We start from the raw sequence: 18,263 nt of genomic DNA, 5'->3' as shown, positions 1-18,263 counted from the left end.
GACAATAGTATGCCCCCAGTATTACATCACTCCTCAGGCCCTGTAATTTAACCCATAGCTAAGCAGGGTCAGGCCTGGTTAGCACTTGGATGGGAGACCGCCTGGGAATACCGGGTGCTGTAGGCTTATACCATAGTCTTTCGAGACTGAAGGTTGCCAACCAACCAGAGAGAGTCTATGGAGTCGGACCTACCTTCAATCTCTATTTTGCTGGATTCTATCACTTCCTTAACATAAATGGCCACCCACCCAAGCTGCAAGCGCTACTATGGAAATAGGTACCATAATGGGCACAGAAGGGATCCCCCAGATCTGCGGATAAATAAATCTGCGGATACTGTATGTAGATATGAACTCCCACATGTATACTTCTTCCAGGTCTACAGAAACTCTTCCGATTCCAAATATTTAGAGATGTGTTGGTTGTACAGCCCAAAACCCACTCTAAACAATAGATTGTACAGTTCTATAGAGTGCAACCAAGTCTTACCCAATAAGCAAAAATATCAAAAGTATAAAGTATGTATTAGTCTCAAGGCATTATGTAGATGGCTCACAACAATTAATACTATGTCTATGTTTACTAGTGGTGTAGTACAGTTCCATCTTGTGGACATTTCATGCAACTGCACTAAAAACCAAATAATATATAGTAAGGCAGAGTTTGACAAGAGCATTTATGGCTCCCTCTGACTGTCACAAAATACATTACTCTTTTTATTTATGTATTTATTTTAATCAGACACTTATGATGCTTTAAAGTCACATGGGTGAATGTGAATGTGAATGTGACAAACACACATTTGCAAAAATGTTCATTTAATTCTTAGCAAATTTACAGACTGCTTCTCTACAGTGAACTACAGTAGTTGTTATTTAGCCAAAGCCCAGGACAACTTCTCTAGTGTCATACTGTTTAGTCAAAAGGGTGTCTGTACCAGGAGGTTCTCAAAAGGATTCCCTTCATCACATATTTCCTCCCAAGTAACTTTTTTTTTTTAGTAAGCTTGAAAGTCCTGCCTTCCTGGATGCCATGGCACATAGTTTGGGAACTGTGGCCTTAGGATACAATCTAACAGTAATACTGCAATGGCCCTTTTTAGATAATACCCTCTACGCCAGGAGTGTCAAACTCATGTCATACAGAGGGCCGAAAAGCATTCATGATGCCTGCTGAGGGCTGGAGGTGATGTCATTACACAGGAAGTGATGTCATTAAACAGATCAAAACCAAAAATGAACACTCTGTTCTCACGTAGCAACTCATTAGCTGCTAATGACAGGAGAAAAAAATACACAAATCTTGATCATATTTCAAGAAATGGGAGAGCCCAATTATCACATGGGCCATCCTTTCAAGCAGTGTCACCTCAGCATTGCTGAGCAGCTAAGAGCCCAAGGGCCAGATAAAAAGCTTCTGTGGGCTGCATCCGGTCCCTGGGCCTTATGTTTGACACCCCTGCTCTACACGATATTATGTCTTTCTTTGCCACCCACTGATACATATGCCCCCAACTCTGCACTCCTAAAATTCATATGCTTAAATAGGATAAGCGGTGTAAAACCTAAATAGGGTATACAAGCACAAAAATGCAACAGGTGCAGGCCCACATTGCAAAATCAATTTCTGCCTAAATCTAAAGGAAGACAATTCATGATTTGGATTCTTCGTACAGGATTTTACACATGGACTCTCTATGTAGATATTACATCCACAGTGGTAGAGTAGGAAGGTGAAATTGCATTGTACCCACCATGCCTAGGGAGAAGCAAGGGAAAAATATGAGCCAAACTAAACCACTGAAAACTCAGAAAGTGGCTGCAATTCAATTAAAATAAAGTTACATCTAATTGTGGGGAATTAAATGCACAAGTTCCAAGACTTCTTTCAGTTCCTTGGAAGCATTTAAACTCAGCCACTGTCTGGAATCTAGGCCAAGAAACTATTGTGATTCAGTACACTGACTTTCTGTTGGTATAGCTTCACAAATCCAGATTCCTTTTAACCAGATATGTCTGTTCAAACTTCTACATCTTCTCTAAATTAAAAATGTTTGAATATCACATTTATTTTGGCATTATTTTATGCAAAGCCAGTATAGAAGTATCAATAAGCAAACAAAGATTGTTGGTTATATTTTGCCAAAGTGTAAGCAACCAAATGAGACACAATATCGTGCATATTGCAATCTAGCATAATAAAAGGGGAACACAATGCAGGGAAGGAGAAAGAGGATTATCAAACATGTCATGCTCAGTTAATAAAATATACTAGCCACTAGGTGTCGCTCTCCGATAATATATATTGCATATTAAAACTGTTAAAAGTGATGTTTCATCTTAAATTTGGGACATATACTGTATGTTATATGCATATGATATTTTATAAATCATCTCTAAATTGAATATATATTCTAAAAGGACGTGCTTGTAAGTAGACTCAAGAGTCAGAGAAACTAGGTATACTTTAAATAGACAAGGCACTAAACTTCTGTCCTTAAAATCCATATTTCCTACTATTTAGGAAACATTAATATTAGCCTATAGTATAGTTCAACTAGTATTAGCAGCAAAAATTCTGTTTGGTATCTTTGAGACATTTTAAAGTACCAAAGAGTCAATTATCCTTTTGAAAGAACAGATTAAAGATCACTGGTTTTTGCAAATAAGAACTCCCAAGCCAGTAAACGTTGTACTGCAATGTGCCTCCGAGATTTTTTTGTTTCTAGTTGCTGTCATACAGCATGAAAAGTATGTTGCTTTTGCCTTAGGAATTTACTTTCTCAAATGGTTAAGGAATTGGAATGAATTTTCCCCTCACACACTCTTATACACACCTCACACTAAAACCTGGCACAACACCTTAACTTTGCAAATTCTGCTTTTATATGTATTGGCAGTGGTCATTAAAAGAAATTGCATGGTTCAGTCAATATAAGAACATCAGAACAGCCCTGCTGGATCAGGCCATAGGCCCATCTAGTCCACTTTCCTGTATCTCACAGTGGTCCACCTGTATCTGAGCTGGTCTACTTACCACACAATTAGAGGTAGGATTGTGAACACCCAGCTTGCTCTTCTGGCATGAAAAGAGTTGTATTTAGATTGCATGTGCAGGAGAGGTTCAGGAGACCCACAGCCCAATTTTATTGAAATGCCCCTCTGCTGATGCAGTGGGGCCAGTGTGGCTTGTATTGCATGGGGGGATTATGCAGTCTGCCTGAGGAAAGCCTAGCTGCAGCAATGGGTCTACTCAGACCTGTGCCTGCTAAATCAGTGGCACAAGTCCAAGTGGATCAATGACAGCGAATCTGGCCCAGGGGCATAGGATACAGAACACACTGGAACCGCCGATACTGACTCCCTCCTGGGCCTGATCCACCTATCCCCACTCCATTCCACCTCTCCCCATCCTTCGCCCACCCCTGAAGTGCGCAGAGTGGAATTTACCACAACTGACACGCAATGAGTCCTGCACTGGCACTAGCAGGAAAGTGTAGGCCTTCCTGCCAGTGCTACTAACTCTTACACTGTTGCAATGTCCTTTACGGCAAGTTTGCCACAATCTGAGCTGGTGGAGCTTCTGCTCCACCAGCACAGAGGCATAATAGGATTGTGCCACCACGCAATCAGGAAAAAGGGAAAGGCACACTAAGAAAAAGACTGGGATGTGCTTGAGCATGTCTAATCATGGGAGGAGAAGAATCTGCATTAACCCTTGTTGCAGCTAGATATATAGACATCTTACTTCTGTCAGTGTCTTTCTGCTATCGACCCTTACCAACTGTAGAGCTGTCTTCAAGTACCACATCCACATTTCGGTCTCTGTACTCCACCCTGAAGTCAAGCATTCGTGGCTGTCTTTCCACTATTTGTCTGGATGGCACTACATGGCGAAATGCAGAAGACGAGGAGGGCGTTGAAGACGACGAGGAAGGATGGCTAGCGGGGCCGTAGGCTGGCCCTTGTAAAGTCTCGCCACTGTATTCACTGAAAAATACAATGTTTCAATTTCAAATAAGGGAAGTCAGGCTGTCAACTTTGTCAGGAACAACTTATTTTGGTTTTATGTATACTTGCTGATTAATTCCAAGAACACTACAAAAGTTCAGACACAAAGGGCAGGCATGTGGCTCCTATTCTGAGACATGGTTACTTTAGACATTACTCAATGCAATTTGCCTCACATAAAACACCTCACAGACCTTAACACAAGCTGAGTGTACATATAGGACAGAATGAACTAGTAGACTAGACTGTACCATTTCTGACTGCAGATGGGAAATCGAATGTCTGAATGCTCCCCTATAATCAAAAATTCTCTATAAAAAGAAAACTTGCTCAACAGGAACAAAAAGGTTTTTGTCCAGCCCTTTGCTTGCTATGCTAATATTCTATTTACAAGGAGATTTTTGAAGGTATGGAAATAGTCAAAAATGTGATTCCCCTTATTTGGACTCTGAAATGGTACAGTCCATTCTAGAACCTCAAGATTCTTCCACTTTATTTTGCTCTACTTGTAGACCAGGTCAGAGCCTTATGGGGTTTTGGCCTTTCTTATCTATGTGCCTTCTAGTTTGGATACCTTTAGAACAGAACACACTGCCATATTTTCAAAAAAGTTCAATTCCAATTATATGAGGCAATGCACCAACTTTAAAACTGGGACTCAATTCCATGTATAATCCAAATTTTTGCTACCAGAATCAACTAAATTATTAATTTAAACAGACAACATTGCAAAATGGTAAGCTTTAAAAAATTATTGCAGCTTTGGTCAGTAAGAAATGTTCAGATGTATCCAGTTAGTCCGGGCAAGAGAAGTCTCCTGACCCTGATGTTGCTGTTGTATATGGCTTTAAGTAATAATATAATGAATGTAGACTAGATTTAAGAGTGATAAAACCCTGCCAACCATGCCCAGGGGAAGGTGAAATTACAAGTCATGCCCAGCAATCCAAGTACACAGTGATAAGGAAGTGCTGCAAATAGCATTCATGATGCAATGATCATGTTCAAGAAATAAAGGCAGGAGCTTGATTATGGCTCATAGCTTTTCTGGTATGCTATCCCAGAATTTGACTAGTTGCATCTCCTTCCCCTGGCCCCGATTTATAGGATTTTACCACTATTAAATATGGAACATGTTCATTATTGTCTTGTAGTTACATACACCAGCAACAACAAAGTCATAATTGAGCTGACTACAGAGACAACTTCCCCCCTCCTTACATTCAATGAAAGGTGGGGAGCATCTTCTATTCCCTTATTGAGTTCAGATGCTTGTCTACAGTCAGTTAGCGGAAATGGATGTACATTATACACACATATATATGCATAGGCATCAAGAAACATCCACTGCATTCTAGGAGATGAAAGCAGAATAGAAATGTTTTAAAATACATAAATTTTAAAAAGAATAAAAACAAAGATGAAATTGCCAGCTTTCTTCTTCCGTGTCTGTTGGCATCCTTCAGTCACGGAAGACTATGGTATCATGCTCTGAATGGTGGTTCTGGAACAGCGTCTAGTGTGGCTGAAAAGGCCAATTCGGGAGGCTGATTGGAAAAGACCAATTCTTCTTCCATATACCTGTGATTTCCGAAGTATCTATTCTACTGTAGCTTTGTAATATAGCCTTGTACAGTTTAATCTATTGTAATATGCCTTGGAGATCATTTGATCTTGACCTTGGGCCAATCACCATCTCTCAGCTCACCTATCTCACAGGGTGGTTATCAGAACAAAAGGAGGAAAGGAACCACGTATGCTAACCTGAGCTCCTTGGAGGAAGGGTGGTATAAAAATGTGAAAAATAAAAACAACAGACCACTACTTTCAGAGCTACGCTGGCTTCCTGTTTTCTTCCAAGAAAGATTAAGTGACATTCTGTAAAGCCTAAAAAATTCACAGAAGGTGGCACTCAAAGAAGGAGGCTACTTCCCTTTGCCCCTTTAGGATCTCCAGGGTATTTCAAATCACAACTTTGACAATATTCCAGTGATCAGAATGTGGTGGCAAGGGCACAAACAGAGGTGTTTTTCCTAATCTAGGAATTCCCCCCCCCCAATCCATTGAGGGTTGAATCTTATCAGTCTGCTACACTGCCAGAAACTGTGTTCCAGTGATGCAGTATGCTCTATGGCTATTGCAAAAGGCAACATGCGATACAGCATGGCCGGGTCACCACCACAATTGGCAAGTGGCTGTACACCAGGGGCCCACCAAGGAGCCCAGCACAAGTAAGTCAACACAGAGAGGCTGGTGCAAAGTGGAGGTTTGCAGAGCGGGCTAGGGAATGAAAGGAAAGGGACAGAGACCAGGGCAGATCAAGGCTAAGAAGGGGACAGTATTGGTGGCGGCTGTGCTGCCGATATCCTATTTCCTTCCCAGGTTCACTCAGACTTCTACTAGCAATAGCGCTAGCACAGTTCAAAGTAGACCCATTCTATCAGCAAAGGCTTACCTCCGGAGCAAGGGAACAAATCTTCCCATATCCAGAGGAGATCTCCAGGACTGCTCCCCTATACTGCATACTCCAGGGGGCACTATGGGGGGGTGCTGCATCAGTTGGGGTGTGTGAGTTAGGATTGGGCAGTCAAAATAAGGTATTTTTATTTGGGCAAGCATTTAGTCAGAAATTAGCAGGATTTATTTTTCTAAATATGATTGCAAATTGCATTTTTCATATACAGGTCGAGACTCAATATTCCCGAGGGTTCCATTCCAAGAACTCATGTGGATGGCAAAAAATGCACTATAGCAAATCAATTTAAAAAACAAAGTTTCTTTGCTCTGGTGATTTAAAACAGATTTGCTGACCTTTTGAAATGCACACAGAGGAAATCAGTCTGTCTCCAGGCACCTAGGTTTTGCTAGGAGGCAGTTATCCCTCCCTTCACCAGAACCCCAGCAAGGGGGAAAGAACTGAGGAGGTGATAGGAGGTGATCTGTATTGGCAACCTTCAGTCTCGAAAGACTATGGTATCGCGCTCTGAAAGGTGGTTCTGGCACAGCGTCTAGTGTGGCTGAAAAGGCCAATCCAGGAGTGACAATCCCTTCCACACCGGGAGCAAGTGCAGTCTGTCCCTGGTCTGTCTCCCTGGCTATGGGCCTTCCTTCTTTGCCTCTTAGCCTCAGACTGTTGGCAAAGTGTCTCTTCAAACTGGGAAAGGCCATGCTGCACAGCCTGCCTCCAAGCGGGCCGCTCAGAGGCCAGGGTTTCCCACTTGTTGAGGTCCATCCCTAAGGCCTTCAGATCCCTCTTGCAGATGTCCTTGTATCGCAGCTGTGGTCTACCTGTAGGGCGCTTTCCTTGCACAAGTTCTCCATAGAGGAGATCCTTTGGGATCCGGCCATCATCCATTCTCACGACATGACCAAGCCAACGCAGGCATCTCTGTTTCAGCAGTGAATACATGCTAGGGATTCCAGCACGTTCCAGGACTGTGTTGTTTGGAACTTTGTCCTGCCAGGTGATGCCGAGGATGCGTCGGAGGCAGCGCATGTGGAAAGTGCTCAGTTTCCTCTCCTGTTGTGAGCGAAGAGTCCATGACTCGCTGCAGTACAGAAGTGTACTCAGGACGCAAGCTCTGTAGACCTGGATCTTGGTATGTTCCGTCAGCTTCTTGTTGGACCAGACTCTCTTTGTGAGTCTGGAAAACGTGGTAGCTGCTTTACCGATGCGCTTGTTTAGCTCGGTATCGAGAGAAAGAGTGTCGGAGATCGTTGAGCCAAGGTACACAAAGTCATGGACAACCTCCAGTTCATGCTCAGAGATTGTAATGCAGGGAGGTGAGTCCACATCCTGAACCATGACCTGTGTTTTCTTCAGGCTGATTGTCAGTCCAAAATCTTGGCAGGCCTTGCTAAAACGATCCATGAGCTGCTGGAGATCTTTGGCAGAGTGGGTAGTGACAGCTGCATCGTCGGCAAAGAGGAAGTCACGCAGACATTTCAGCTGGACTTTGGATTTTGCTCTCAGTCTGGAGAGGTTGAAGAGCTTTCCGTCTGATCTGGTCTGGAGATAGATGCCTTCTGTTGCAGTTCCAAAGGCCTGCTTCAGCAGGACAGCAAAGAAAATCCCAAACAAGGTTGGTGCAAGAACACAGCCCTGCTTCACTCCGCTTCAGATGTCAAAAGGGTCTGATGTGGAGCCATCGAAGACAACAGTATTAGGAGGTGATAATCGCTGGCATTTAGCTCTTTCACCTGCTCAGGAGGAAGGGAGGAGTGAAGTCTGCAGAGAGAATGACTGATGGATTGTCAGCTGGCTGCCCTCTCTGGTACTATTAAAGACTGTTTTCCTTTAATTCAAAGGGCCCTTCTCATCAGCTTTGAGATGGAAAAATCTGTGGATACTTAGGTTATACCTGTATCACTTGTATGACTGTCTCTCTGCAACAGTAAAAAGCAGTTTTTTAAACTGTGATTTTAAAGGGATGCATTTTTCCCCTTCTCCAGGGATCAGTACATTCCTTCTCATTTGCAGGGGCCATTCGTGTTGAGTCAAATCCGTGTATAACAAGGCTGGACCTGTACTGTATTTTGTTTTAATCTTGTGAACACAATGCACGCGCAGCATTTAAGAAGAGAAAATTTCAGTGGCAATTATGAGCCATTAGAGCCTTACTATCTGAATTATAACCTGAACATTTGAAATGTGTGCTCATGTCTATTTTTTAAGAAACTGACTTCCTATAAAAGGTTTCCCCAACTCTCAGCACAAAATAAAAACAGAAATCATCCTCTTAAAAATTATTTGCTGCCAAATTAGACTTGCTGCATAGTGACCACACTGCTTACACATCTAAAATGTTTCAGTATCAGAATGTTTTCCATCCCTTACTGTCTGCTAGGATAATTCCCATCATTCTGCATTCCAAATTGTGGAGGGGGGGGAGAAATAATAGAGCACTACGATTCTTTCATACAGAGGCCTCTTTTCCTTCTCATTAATCAGAAAGAACAAAGAGCAATTCTCAACTCTGAAGCCACGAGTGGTTTCAGAAGCTATGACAAACAATGGATGTGCTTTGTTTAGGTGTATACATTTTCATGCAAAAAAATATTGCCTGGACTTGGCGATCTTTGCATGCCAGAGTGGGCTGCATGCAGGTCTCTTCTGCCAAACAGATGGCCAGTGTTATTAGTTTTTACAGATGGAAAGAAGCGGAAAGGGGGCCTTCTAGAGTCTGCCTTCCTATCCCCAAACCGCACTGATCCAACTATTTGACAATGCAGGCACACACTGAAGGAGAAGAGTGCAAGCCCCCCCCCCCCCCACTATACACACACCAGCTGCTGGATGCAGAGTTTTCTCTGCACACAATACCTTTTTGCATGCAGGACATCCAAATAGGTAACCAGCATGTCACAGTAAATTTCAGTTTAGATTCATCCCTCCTGGATCAGGGTGAAGGAGTTTCAGGAGCTGAGCTATAACATGACCATCAGCCCTTTCACAAAAAGGTCAGCTGCCTACTGTGCAACTTTAGAGTTAGTATGGCCCAGTGATTAAACATTGAGACATGGGAGATATGGTTTCACTCACAAGCTTAAGCACGATTTCACCACGATTAAAAAAAAAAATCATCAGTTGCTCTCATCCTCTGCCAGCCATGATGACTGGGACCCAGACAGGCCTGCCCTCATGCCAAAGGTGCTTTAGCATGAATGGGGTGCCAATTTTTCCATGCAGCTGCAACTTTACAGTCATGCCAGGGGGCCTACAAATGTCTTGGCTTTCTAGCCAGCCACTATTCGTGGTTGCCACCAACTTCACCTCTAGCCCTGAGACTTCTACTATGTGTAATACCCTGGGAGAGAGACAGTCATACTTAACTTGCACAGGGATAAGGAAACAGTCAATCAGAAGAAGAAACCCCTCCAGCTGCTCAGGAGCTGATTCCTGTCATTTCTGACATCCCAGCAAGCTGGCAAATAGATCTGTGGTCATGCCACACTGAGTGCCAACTTTTGGCAGTGGCAATTAGCAGGGGGATGGGAAAGGAAGTGACTTATCATAAAAGTGGGAGGCCTAAAAAGCCCAGTGTACAAGTGGACTGTCATTTAAGGCCTTTTAGATACTGGTTTATGGGTAAAATGGAGATATCAGTTCAAGATCTGAAAGGTCTGTTTTGAAGGTTTTTGTTTTTTTTGTTTTTTTAAGTAAGGAGCTCGCGTTACTTTATAGTGAAAGTACAGTGAAGTTTTAAAAGGCTAAATATTATGTTTGTTCTCTTGGAGCACTTGATCATGTATTAAATTACATATACTATAAATATTACCAACATCTATTCACTGACCCACACTTGAACATGCAAAAAGATTGAATGCAGGCAGACAAGTTTTGACTTGGGGAATTATGGTAGCATGTAATTTTTTACCAGAACTCACTTTCAGCCATTTAAAACACGAAAGTACTTCCAAGATTTAAATAGGGACTTAGCTGAATATAGAAATTAAGGCATAAAATTTCAGTTCTCTCTCTTTCAACTGCACAAATGGAAGCTTTGAGCCCTAAAAAGACATTTTAGACTTTGACATTACTTAGACATTACAAGTTGCAGTGTTGGCCAGTGATAAAATACCCATTCACCCTGGAATAGATGTTGTGATTCTAAGGCTGCAATCCTAACCACACTTTCCTGAGAGTAAGTCCCATTGAACAAAATAGGACTTACTTCTGCATAGACCTGGTTAGGATTGTGCCCTTAGTCTTTATTTAAAATATTGATATCCTGCCTTTCCTCCCACAAAAATGGGTCATCCAAGGCAATTAAAACAAAGGATAAAATACAATAAAAGCAAACATTCATAATAACTAAAAACAGCAGAATTAAAGCACTAAAAACAGCAGAGCAGTAAAAGTGGAGGCAGATGATAAAAACATAGCAATTACTTTACTGTAATTGAACAGTAGCTAGTGGGAAACACCAGTTTAGTGGGAAACACTAAATAGAAAAGGAATGTCTTTGGTCCCCACCAGAAAGCTAACAGACAGGGTGTTGATCTTAACCCAGAAGGCAGTTCCAAAGTTGAGGCGCCACTAAAGAGAAGGTCCTACCCCTTGTCAGTGGTGTCAGTGTCAGAGCTGAATGCAATACAAAAAACGGGAGTGAAATATCACCTTTCTATCAAAAGTTATTGGCAAAAAAAATGCATGGAGCCCAATGGAAAGTGAAACCAAGCCATATCACATGTTTACTCGCGAGTAGGTGAACGTGCCTTCATCCGTCTGAAAGGGCAGGCTGAGAGGAATTCCACAACACCAGAATGGTCCTGATCCAATGAATGTAGCCCCCAAAAAACACCCCAGAAGAAGGTCCCTCCCTCCAAGCAGGCTAATGTACTGAGCCCTATAGAAAGTGAAACTAAGCCACATGGTCGCATTTACTCATGAGTAAGCAAACGTGCCTTGGCTCCTGGGCAGGTCAGGCAAAGGGAAATGTGAAGCCACCAGAATGGTCCTGATTTGATGCAATTGGAGCTCAACAAATGCTCCAGAAGGCAGCCCCCCCCCCCATAAAAAGAATGAAACAGAGGCTTGACAGGGTAAGGTGAATTTTTTTTCTGTTTTAGGCTGCAATCCTATCCACACATTCCTGGGAGTAAGCCCCACTGACTATAATGGGACTTACTTCTGAGTAGACAGGCATAGGATTGGGCTCTCAGACTTGTAAAGCCAGGTGGGTTCTGATAGTGTTATGCTTGAAATATAAGAACTTAAATTGAACTGGGTACTGGGTAGGGGTGAAATTCTTACTGATGCTTTTTTAGGGGGTGTTATTGAAGGCAGGCTACAGAAAAAATTCACTTGGTGGAACAGGGCTGGCTCTCCCTTATTTATTTATTTTGCTTTAATTTATTTATAATTATTTATTTTAATTTGCTTTATGATGGGTCCTGGACAGATTGTCATTCTAAAAAGTGGGTTCCAGTGCTAAAAGTTCGAGAACTGCTCCAATAGGGTGCTAGTAAGTTGACACCCGGGGGGAGGGGGGAGGTGACACCACTAGTGACCAAAATCACTAAAATCACAGTTTGCAAAAATATACCATCATGTTATATATCAATCAATGTATAATTTCATGCAGAATGTGATGAAACAAACTGCATTGACATATCTTTAGTCTATCAAAAGGTACAGCCAAAAAACCAGTGGGGGCGAGGCGATGGTAGATCACCACGCCCACCACCTGGAGTTTTGCCCCGCCCACTGCAGGGGGGTGAAGCGCTGGCCTCCTGCACCAGGTGACGCAAACCCTAGTGACGCCACTGCCCCTTGTGGCCATCAAGCTGGCCTCAGCCAAAGATATCACATGCAGTAGGGCCCCCTCTGAGGACCTTAGAGTGTGAGCCAGTTGACACAGAAGGCAGCCCTTTAGATGCCTCAAACCAAAAGGTGTTTTAAATAGTCAAAACCAGCACTCTGAATTGTGCTCAAAAATGAACTGGCAGTCAATGCAGCTGCCAAAGCAGTGGCTCTGCAGAATCAAACCACCAAAACCTGCCCACCACAAGGGCCACCGCATTCTCCACATGCTTCAGTTTCCAGACAGCCTTTTAGGGGCAACCCATTATAAAATGTGATATAATAGTCTAATCTGGTCGTTTTCAAGACATGGAACACTGGTTGGACCCACCTGACTCAAATATAGCCACAGCTGGCACACCAGCCTAATCTTTCTTACTGCCAATTTTATCGGCCATTTATGCTATCAATCCACTGTCATAAATGACATTGCCACGGCACAAGCATTGTACTGCCATGGTGCACGACAGAGACACTGGTGGAAATGGCACACTCACATCAGAATTGCCAAGATGCTCCAGTGCCCCAAATAAGGTTGTGGAGGATGTAGTTCTTATGCAGTTTGGGGTGGGGCAGTGGAGGGCAGGCGGAAGGGGTAGGGAGAAGTCTGGATGAGCTGGATGTCAGGAGTAAAAGGACACGCCAAATCCTATCCCCCATTTTCCAAGCCACCCCGCCCCTTTCCTCTCCTCAGACATACACCAGCAAAATAGCTGGCATGGGTCCACAGAGACCAATAGGTGATTAGGCAGTCTACTGGGAGGTAAGTAAAACAGGTTTTCCCTTTCTTCTCTCTGGCCACCTGATTGTCCCCCTCAAAACAGCATGTCTCACACACTCCGTTGGTGCAGCTGCATGCTGTGGAGTGGCAGGGGGGATAGGGCTGGGCTGCCTTTCTAACATAATCACAAGAAAATTCTTCACTTACCTTTGTAAAATGCCATTTTCCGTTGGTATAACACCATTTATAGCTGCCTGCAAACAAAACAAACAGCATTAAATCTGTCAGATATTCCTTTTAGTATATTTCTACAAAGTGAAATGTTGCCATAAAGTAAGAAAGCTCATTTAAATAGGATTGACATGTTTCCTAAGTTACCTTGACATCTTCCAATCGTTAAATCAAACTACTCACTCCTCCATTCAATTAAAACACATTTACAAAAATGGTACTTCAGGGGAGCAAATCAGACTGTGGGAGAAAGAGGGTTAGTTCAGATGAAATGCAGAGCCATGGCTTATTTTAACTGTGGTTTGTTTAATAATTTGTGGTGTCAATCTTGCTTTATCACAAAATTCTGACTTTTTCTGGCTTGTTTTGGCTCTGCCCCTCCACCTCTCCTCTCATGAAGTACCTTCATGAAATCCCAAGCCCAACAGTTCTTCCCTGCTGTAAGTAAAGTGCTGCCTTGTCAGTTACACTCCTTCCACTGGTTAAGAGAAGAAAGGGGACACTCCAAGCTGATCACTAGCTTCTTTGGACGTTTCTGCCTACTCTGCCTACAGTCAAGTGGGAAGTATAAAGCCCAGATCTACTTCTCTCCCACTTCCAAGAGAAGTTAACTGTTTCTTGACCTTTCCTGCTATGGATCCATTAAAAGAGTACAGATGTTTCTGGATTTCTTCCAACAACTTCTACTGACAAGTCAACCACTTGAAATTTTTTTGACTGAAAAACTAGGACTTAGGATGAGATACTGTTACGTGAAAATCCCCTTTTTCCTTTTAAGTTGTGATTTTATATCTGGTTATAGGCCAAACTTCTCACAGGCCCAATTTCCAAAAACCCTGGTAAAAGTCACAAGTTTACACAACCTCCACCTCTCCATGCACACAGCAACAAAGACTTTAGCAACAAAGTCTAAAGAGTAAATCGTTGCTTAAGTGTCTCCTATGGTTGTATTGTTTAAATCAATCACTGCGTATTGTAAGTTTCCCCAGCCAGGGAAGCCAGCCATTAGACCCATTGAATTTTGCTGATATGCTGATAAGGGACATCCTGACCTCAAACACCCTGGTGGGTGGCAGTTTTCCCCCAGCTCAGCGTCCAGCCCATCTGGGCTGGTCACAAAAAAACCCTTTTAAGAGAGGGCTCCAGCCATGTGATCTATCTCTCTGGCTGCCCCTCCAAGGCAGAGGTCCTCCTCCCAGGACTTCCCTCCCCCATCCATCTGCTCCTCAGGACAGGTAACTATTTTGCGTTCTGGAACTCTTTCCCCTCTTTCTTTCCCACCTATTTCTCCGCTTCTCTCCCCATCTTTAGTTAGCAACGGGGTTTAGCAGACCAGGGACCCCTAAAATCCTTTCCTACAAATTTCCCTTTTCCTAATTTCCTCGGATGCACCAAATACATGTCACATGCAACCACCATAAGCTAGGTACACTTTTCAAGTACTAGAGCCAAGAAATGTGCATTATATTTACCTTTGTGCTTTTGTAATAAAATTATAATCTTTTATTAGAAGTCATCTTTCTCCCAGTCTCCTCCTTCAGCTAAAAAAGGAATTTCTCTGCATTACGCTGTCTTGTTTATCCAGCCTGTGGCCCTAAAGCTCCAAAAAGGGTAGTATACTAATTCCCCTAAACAAAACAGCCCTTTTGGTAACAATACGTTTGATCTCTTTACTTTTGTTTGTGTGACAAGAGGGATAGCTAAGCAGGGAGGATGCCTGCCTATGCATTTCACTGCAAGGGGGAGACATGTTGATAGGCTGACAGAGAAGGCAGGAAATGTTCAGCTAGAGCACAAGCGAGATCAATTTTCAGTCCAGGGAGAATATGTCCTTTTAAACAGCAGATCTAAACTGGTGTCCCCAGAGATACCAGCACTGCAAGAGCAGAGCCTATGAAAAATCAGGATTCTTGGTTTAGGCATAACCCTGAACCACAGTTAAGTCTAACATCCAATCCTGGGCTCGGCGTGCCGGCTCACCACCCACTAGCACGCACTGTTGCAAATGTGCCATAAGGCACATTTGTGAGGCTTACCGCCAGACTAGCACCAAGCGGGTACCCGAGCTCCACTGCTCAGCAGTCACATAGACCGCCGAGACGAGGTAAGGTAAGCAGAGGCATGGGGAGAGGCAGGGAGGAGGAGTTCTGGGGAGGCGTGCTGGGGGGAGGGAGGGAAGCACCGCCCGACATGAAGGCTCTTCCCTCACCACTGACCTTTCGGTTGGCAGTGAATCAAGTAGCCCCATTGACGAGCTACTTCCCTTACCTGGGGGAAGGGGATGAAAGTTCCCTTCTCCCAAGGTGCCACCCGCGGCTGCCTGAGGTGCGCAGGATGCGGCAGCAGCAGTTTTCTGTGCCACCACAGCCGTGCACCACAGGAGCTCAGGATTGGGCTCTAACAAGCCAACTTCAAACCACAGTTTTAAGTAATGACTGAATCCAGAAATAAATGATAGACACTTTGAAGCCTTGGTTAAGACAATCAAACTTACCATAATTACAAACAAACCATGGCTCCATGTGACGTGAACCTGGACAGCATTTGTCCCACCCAACGCACTGATATACTGTCAATATCAGAGCAAGCATTTTTCCACATAAACCATACAATTAATGTAAGGAATCTCCAACGTACAGAACACTTAGAAGATCTCTGCTGAAGGTTTACAATCTGGACAACTCCTAACAGTTAAGACTGTAGAATGGCATATTGGAGAAAATGTAGTCTTTACAAGAAAATTCAATGAACTGCATCTTCAACTTATAGCAAGTTGTAAGCCACACACAGAGGGCAAGATTGACAACAACAGAATTAAACAGATTTCCCTAGAATATTGTTCTTCAGTTTGTGGGTCGAAACCCACAAGTAACTCATACACTCATACACCTAAGGTTAGTTAGGCCACAATTTTCTTTGAGTTTCTGTTTTCATTTTTTAAAAGAAGCTGGAAAAAAAAACAGAGAGAGGGAGAGAAGTGATAAATAGATGCAGATGACAGAGTTCCTTTATATCTTACTAGTGTGTAAATGATTATACAGTATATTGGTAAATGTGGATTTTTCAGCTCTTCATAGCAAGTTGCACTTGCAAAAATGTTCTCTTTCTATACAATGTTTAAAATCTCACAGTTCTGTCTTTCTTTGTAATTGATCACCCTAAGGACAGGTGAAAGGACAGGTGAAAGTCAAACAAACACACAGTAAAATGAATGAATGAATATCACATGGTATACTCTGAGGTTAAAGATGGGTCCTGGAACTTAAACTGTTGAATATAGTGAAAATGGTCCAAAGCAGCTGGATTTCAGTCTATGCTAAGCAGTTGGGCCTTATCAAGAGGTGGTTGAGATATCACCTTGGGACCATATACTGTACGACACATACAACCCTTCCGGCTCCTTGGAGGAAGGATACAATAGAAATGTTACTGACAGAACAGTACATTGAGTACTGGCCCTTCATGGCCTTCCTAGGAAAGAAGATGCATCCAACCCCTACAAATACATAGAACACCTCTTCTCATCCGGCAGTGGCCCTTTCCATTCTGCAGTGCATATGGGAGGGCCAAGGCCCACTTAGATAGCTCACAGACCACAGAGAACAGAACAATGCCAACATACAATGCTTCTGTGCCATAACATTTCTGATCCTAGAAAGATAAACCCATCAAATTTCTATTTCAGTCATAAAACAACATAATACTTTTTGCATGTTCAAAGCACAACATACAGTTTACTTTCAGTATTGCTGAGATAATGTAGGACAGTCCTATGCAACTGAGTCCTAGGTTAGTCATTTAGGAAGAGACACAGAGATTGTTCTGGTCAGATAGGACAGCAAAAACCTCAAGTCACCATAGAGGCCATTTCAAGAGTTCCCATTTAGTACACTTGGAGACAGTGGGATCTACTGGATAGAATGCTGGACAGGGAAGACTCAGGTTCAAACCCCACTCAGCCATGAGGTTCACTGGGCAGTTCGGGGCCAGTTACTCTCACTCAGCCTAACCTATCTCATTAGGATGTCATGAGAATAAATCAGGGGCAATGGGGTCCTTGAAGGAATGTCAGGATAAAAATTCAATTATTAGCCCCATACTAGAAATTAATTACTGTATTTGAGTTTTTACATCTCCAGATGCTTTTTCAAACTGGCAATTCATACTACAAACTATATAGGCAAAATATTTTTTTCACTCCCTCAAAACCAGTATAGCCTCAAAGGCTCAAAATGGTGGTGGCTCACACAGAAAAATCAAAACACACAGAACTTGTGAAATGCTGTCTATTCCTGAGTCATCCACTAATTTAAATATGCTGCAAACGTTTGTGTCTCTTTATCAGGCAAAAGAAAGTATCCAAAGGAGAAAAAAAAAAACTAGTGAAATAAGTTCAGACTAAAACCTACAACAGATATGGAAGAAGCAATTCTCCCTTTTATGTGCTCAATATACTCAAATATTATTGTTCCCCTTTAAACTGCATCATTATAGGGTTTATTGGGCCCTATTCAGTTTCTAATTAGAATTACTGACAAATCATTCCCATACACAGCTGGTGTACTGTCAAAATCTCATTTTGAACTCGCTCATTTGAACTCACTATTCTAAGAAATGTTAGGCATGGAACAATTATCTAACCTTGATCCTTCCCTTGTGCATAATATAGGAATCATAATAGGTGGAACCTCAGTATCCACTGATTTGACTCACCACTGATACAGAAGTCCACTTTTAAATGCCTTGTAACAAGGGGGAAAAGCACCAAAATCCTATATTCTACCCTCACATTGTTAATTAATTATAATTTCATTCCATTCTCATCTAGTGGCTGAATGTGGTACAGTGTTTAAACCAATGCATTCTGAGGCAACAATAGAGGAGCAAGAAACCCGAAAGTGGGTCTTTAAAGCTATTTTTCCACTGCTTTGGTATCCACTGATTTTTTTAACCACTGGGGGCTCCTGCACTCCTGTGGATAACAAGGGACAACCT

General features: G+C 42.7%; 1 protein-coding gene across 1 annotated transcript in view; it reads right to left on the bottom strand.

Moving 5' to 3' along the window:
- FAF1 (Fas associated factor 1) overlaps positions 1-18,263 on the bottom strand; it is a 255,313-nt gene that overhangs the window by 196,979 nt on the left and 40,071 nt on the right. The window contains exons 3-4 of the mRNA XM_066625992.1: positions 13,245-13,291; positions 3,782-3,990 (exon numbers count right to left, since the gene is read on the bottom strand). Coding sequence (XP_066482089.1) covers positions 3,782-3,990; positions 13,245-13,291 — 256 coding nt within the window. The remainder of the gene's footprint in view (positions 1-3,781; positions 3,991-13,244; positions 13,292-18,263) is intronic.

Source organism: Tiliqua scincoides, chromosome 4, assembly GCF_035046505.1.
Source record: "Tiliqua scincoides isolate rTilSci1 chromosome 4, rTilSci1.hap2, whole genome shotgun sequence".
Taxonomy (NCBI): domain Eukaryota; kingdom Metazoa; phylum Chordata; class Lepidosauria; order Squamata; family Scincidae; genus Tiliqua; species Tiliqua scincoides.
The sequence above is the reverse complement of the archived record's forward strand: the minus strand, read 5'-3'. Positions and strand labels throughout refer to the sequence as shown.